At 50.5% G+C, this 4,476-nt stretch overlaps 1 protein-coding gene across 1 annotated transcript; it reads right to left on the bottom strand.

The window, feature by feature from the left end:
• Positions 1-19: 19 nt before the first annotated feature.
• On the bottom strand, positions 20-2,815 carry LOC143363546 (uncharacterized; the record flags this gene model as incomplete). The annotated part of the gene is made up of 1 exon (XM_076804111.1): positions 20-2,815. A coding segment is annotated over exon 1 (2,796 nt), but the record flags the coding sequence as incomplete, so codon positions are not given.
• Between the last annotated feature and the right edge of the window lie 1,661 nt (positions 2,816-4,476).

Here is a 4,476-nt window from a genome sequence, read left to right as displayed (position 1 = left end):
GAGATAACAGCTGACAGACCTGTATTCTAGTCTGCTCGAGCAGCTGTTTGTCCGGCGCGCCCATGAACACGTCGTCGACGTAAACACTGCTGCGGAGAATCGGGGCCGCGAGGGGGTATTCCGAACCTTCCAACGTGTTTACCTCTTGGATCACGCGCATCGAGAGGTACGGGGCGCAGGCGGTTCCATACGTAATGGTATTTAGCTCGAACGATTCGAGACTGCCGCTAGACTCGTTTTTCCACAAGATGCACTGGTATTTGCGATCTTGTGGGTGGACAAGGATCTGCCGAAACATTTTCTCGATGTCCGCTACAAATACGTATTTGTGGAGTCGCCACGCGAGCAGTATTCGCGTAATTTCGAGCTGCAATTTCGGGCCAGTGTGGAGGATGTCGTTTAAGGAGTACCCGCTTGACGTGTGGCTCGACGCGTTGAAAACGACTCGTAGCTTGGTGGTCAAGCTTCCCTCGCGTATAACGGCACGATGGGGAATGTAATTCCTCGAACGGTCGACGTTATCGAGACGGGTCATGTGACCGAGCGACTCATACTCGCGTATGAATTCGCTATACTCGCGTTTGACCGCATCGTTGCCGCGTAGCTTCCGATTCAGACGTTCAAGGGACGCGGTGGCTCCTCGGAGCGAGTCTCCGAGGAAGTCCTCGGGGACCGATTTAAGAAACGGCAACCGCACAATGAATCGTCCGTCGTCGTCGCGCGAATAGGTAGTGTCGAAGTGCCGTTCGCATTCTATCTCCAAGGGAGTGAGAGCACGCGCTTCGGGGACTGCTTCTGTCTCCCAAAAACGAGCTAACGCGCGTTCCAACGGATCAATGGTGACTCCGAGATGCGCGGTGACCGCGAGGCGAGGAGAATTCCTTGTATTGAGGCATCCGGACAAGATCCAACCGAGAACCGTGTTTTGCGCGATCGGTCCTTGGTCACTGGTGCGTCGAACGCCAGGTCGGAGAATTTGCGCGAAGATGTCCGCGCCTAGGAGCAATTCGATCCGTTGCTGTGATGCGGGCGTGGGATCCGCGAGCGCGAGATCGGACAGGGCACTATAGTTTTCTACCTGGACTGGAGGCGGAACGTACTGCGTTATGTTGCGCACAATGAACGCGCGAGTCGACAGTGCGGGGGACGCCTGTTTGGACGAGCCTATCCGAAGATGCACGCTGTAATTTATATTGCTTGTTTGCTCGCCGCCGAGACCGGTCACGGAAATCGGTGATCGGACCTTTTGCATACGCAGCTGTTGTACCAGATTGTTGGACACGAACGAGGACTGGGACCCCTGATCTAACAGCGCGCGGGCTAATCGTGACTGGCCGTTAGGCGCGAAGACCTTGACCATTGCGGTAGCTAGTAGGACAGTCCTTGTGCCATTCGGGCTGGCTTCGGCGAAATGTGTCGCGACGTTGCTACCTACCCCTCCCGAACTTGAGGGCTGCGCAGAGGCTTCGGCCGATAGGGGCGTTGTCAGGGTCCGCGCAGGGACAGACGCGTTTGACCGCGGCGGCTGGAGCGAAGCTGCCGGTTTTCGATAATTGACCGTTTTGGGTCTGCTGGGGGCCCTGGTTTCTCCGCGGTGCAACATCGTGTGATGTTTTTCCCCACACTGTCTACAGACATTTGTGCTGGGGCAATTCGAGACGGTGTGATTTGCGCCTAGACAATTGATGCACACACGCTGGTTTTTTAATGTTTCGAATCGAGCGAGTGGAGAGAGGCTACGAAACATGCTGCAGTCGCGGGGTACGTGCGCTTCTTTACAAAGGAAGCAGGTAGTGGAGTCCCTACTTTCTTCGATAATGTGCGCGCTCGTTTTTTGCCGCAAAGTTTTCGAAGGGCCCGAAGAGGTTTGAAGCGACGGCGCCGGTTGACTCGACATTTTGACTGCCGCGGTTTGTTCGAGGATGAACTTTTCCAGAGTATCGTACTTCGGGTAGGATCGCGCATCGCCGAGAGTTTTATTCCACTCCGTTTCTAATTCGCGGTCGAACTTGCTCGAAACGAAATGGACAAGGTGATCCTCCTTTGTGCCTCTACCTAAATGATATAACGCCTCGAGGGTGTTGCGATAATGAATCGCGAACTGATTCAGTGAGTCGAGTTGAGACAATTTGATCGTTTTTAACGAATAAAGCTTTTGCATCAACGTATGTACGATGACTCGTTCATTATCGTAAATCTCCTTGAGACGGTTCCAACCGATCTGGAAGTTCGCGTCAGATACATCGAGGTGCTGTATCGCTTCGAGTGGTTCGCCCGACAATGCCCTAAGCAGGTACTGCAGTCTTTCCGCATCCGTGAGAGTCCCGTTCACGATTACCGCGGAATTGAATCGCGATTCGAAGGATTTCCAACGAGTATAATCGCCGTCGAATTTCGGGAGTTCGATTCGCGGTAATTGTACGTGCGCCGGACGAGTTACCGTCGGTACTGGGAACGCCATCGAAGAATTCGCCGCAGGGGGTGTGATAGGGGGGCGTAGATGCGTCAGCTGCTCCCGTAGGTAAGACCAGCCTTCGAGGTACGCGTCCTCCATCCTGTCCATGGTGTTGGCCTTGAAGTAGGGAAGGTCCTGCTTCGTCTTGTCCGCCTTTCGGTACGCCTGTAGGTACCCGTTGAAGGAGGTGATCTGCGTCCAGGTCTCCTGGTACATCGTTAATCTGGCGTCCAGGTACTCCACCGTAAAATTGTCGACCCCTCTTTTCTTGGTGTTCGACAGTATTTTTGTCAGCTGAGCGAACGCTTGCGTTTGTCGCTCAAGGACCGCCTCGAAGGTCTCCATGGCACTTGTATTCATTTTGAATTGTTTGCGGCTTGAATGTCACGACACTCGACACCCGCGTTTGAAAATGACGGTTTGATTGTCGCCGTTAAACTGAACCCGTACGAACTGTCTCTCTGAGATCCGGCTCGAAGGACCAAAAACTGTTTCACCGACCCTGGTTTGAATTAAGAGTCCGCGAAAAGGACAATGCACTGGATCGCGTGCAGAGAGTGGAAAGGAGACGTACGGAGTCGAACTACAACTAGGAAGCTGCACTGGCGTCAACCGGGTTTCTGCGGTTCACAAACTGTCTTTATTGCACTAACTTGATCTATAATTATTCTCGCAGAGGAGAGATGCTTTACAGAACCCGTGGTTATCTCGCAGGGGAGACAAAGCCGACCGATTACAAAGCTACTGGAACGTTAGCAAAATATTCGCGTGTACTCGCAGAGGATGTTACAACGGAACTTATTCGAATTTTTCGGGAGGCCTATTTACATGCTTGATAGACGCCCCACCACCTTCATACACGGGAGCTCGCTTCGCGGTGTCTGCTCGTTCCGAGACGACGAAAGGAGAGGGGGGTGTTCTCGGTGCTCGCCATAGGAATAGACCGTTTGAACGCGTCTAACAGATAGGATAGGATAGGATAGAGGATAGGATAGGGGATTTGATACGATAGAGGATAGGATAGGATAGGATAGAGGATACGATAGGATAGAGGATAGGATAGGATAGAGGATAGGATAGAGGATTTGATAGGATAGGGGATTTGATAGGATAGAGGATAGGATGGCATGGAGGATAGGATAGGATAGAGGATAGGATAGGATAGAGGATAGGATAGGATAGACGATAGGATAGGATAGAGGATAGGATAGGATAGAAGATAGGATAGGATAGAGGATAGGATAGGATAGAGAATAGGATAGGATAGAGGATAGGATAGAGGATAGGATAGAGGATAGGATAGAGAATAGGATCGGATAGACGATATTATAGGATAGAGTGTACGATATTATAGAGGATAGGATAGGATAGAGGATAGAATAGAGGATAGGATAGGATAGAGGATTGGATACGATAGAGGATAGAGGATAGGATAGGATACAGGATAGGATAGGATAGAGGATAGGATAGGGGATTTGATAGGATAGAGGATAGGATAGGATAGAGGATAGGATAGGATAGTGGATAGGATAGGATAGAGGATAGGATAGAATAGAGGATAGGATAGAGGATAGGATAGGATAGAGGATAGGATAGGATAGAGGATAGGAAAGGATAGAGGATAGGATAGGATAGAGGATAGGATAGGACAGAGGATAGGATAGGACAGAGGATAGGATAGGGGATTTGATAGGATAGAGGATAGGATAGGATAGAGGATAGGATAGGGTAGAGGAAACGATAGGATAGAGGATACAGGATAGGATAGGATACAGGAAAGGATAGGATTGAGGATAGGATTGGATAGGGGATAGGATAGGATAGAGGATAGGATAGACGATAGGATAGGATAGAGGATAGGATAGGGGATTTGACAGGATAGAGGATAGGATAGGATAGAAGAGAGGATAGGATAGAGGATAGGATAGGATAGGATAGACGATAGGATAGGATAGAGGTTAGGATAGGATAGAGGATAGGATAGACGATAGGATAGGATAGTGGATAGGATAGGATAGAGG

Source organism: Halictus rubicundus, unplaced genomic scaffold, assembly GCF_050948215.1.
Source record: "Halictus rubicundus isolate RS-2024b unplaced genomic scaffold, iyHalRubi1_principal scaffold0056, whole genome shotgun sequence".
NCBI lineage: Eukaryota > Metazoa > Arthropoda > Insecta > Hymenoptera > Halictidae > Halictus > Halictus rubicundus.
This window is presented reverse-complemented; position numbering and strand designations above follow the sequence as displayed.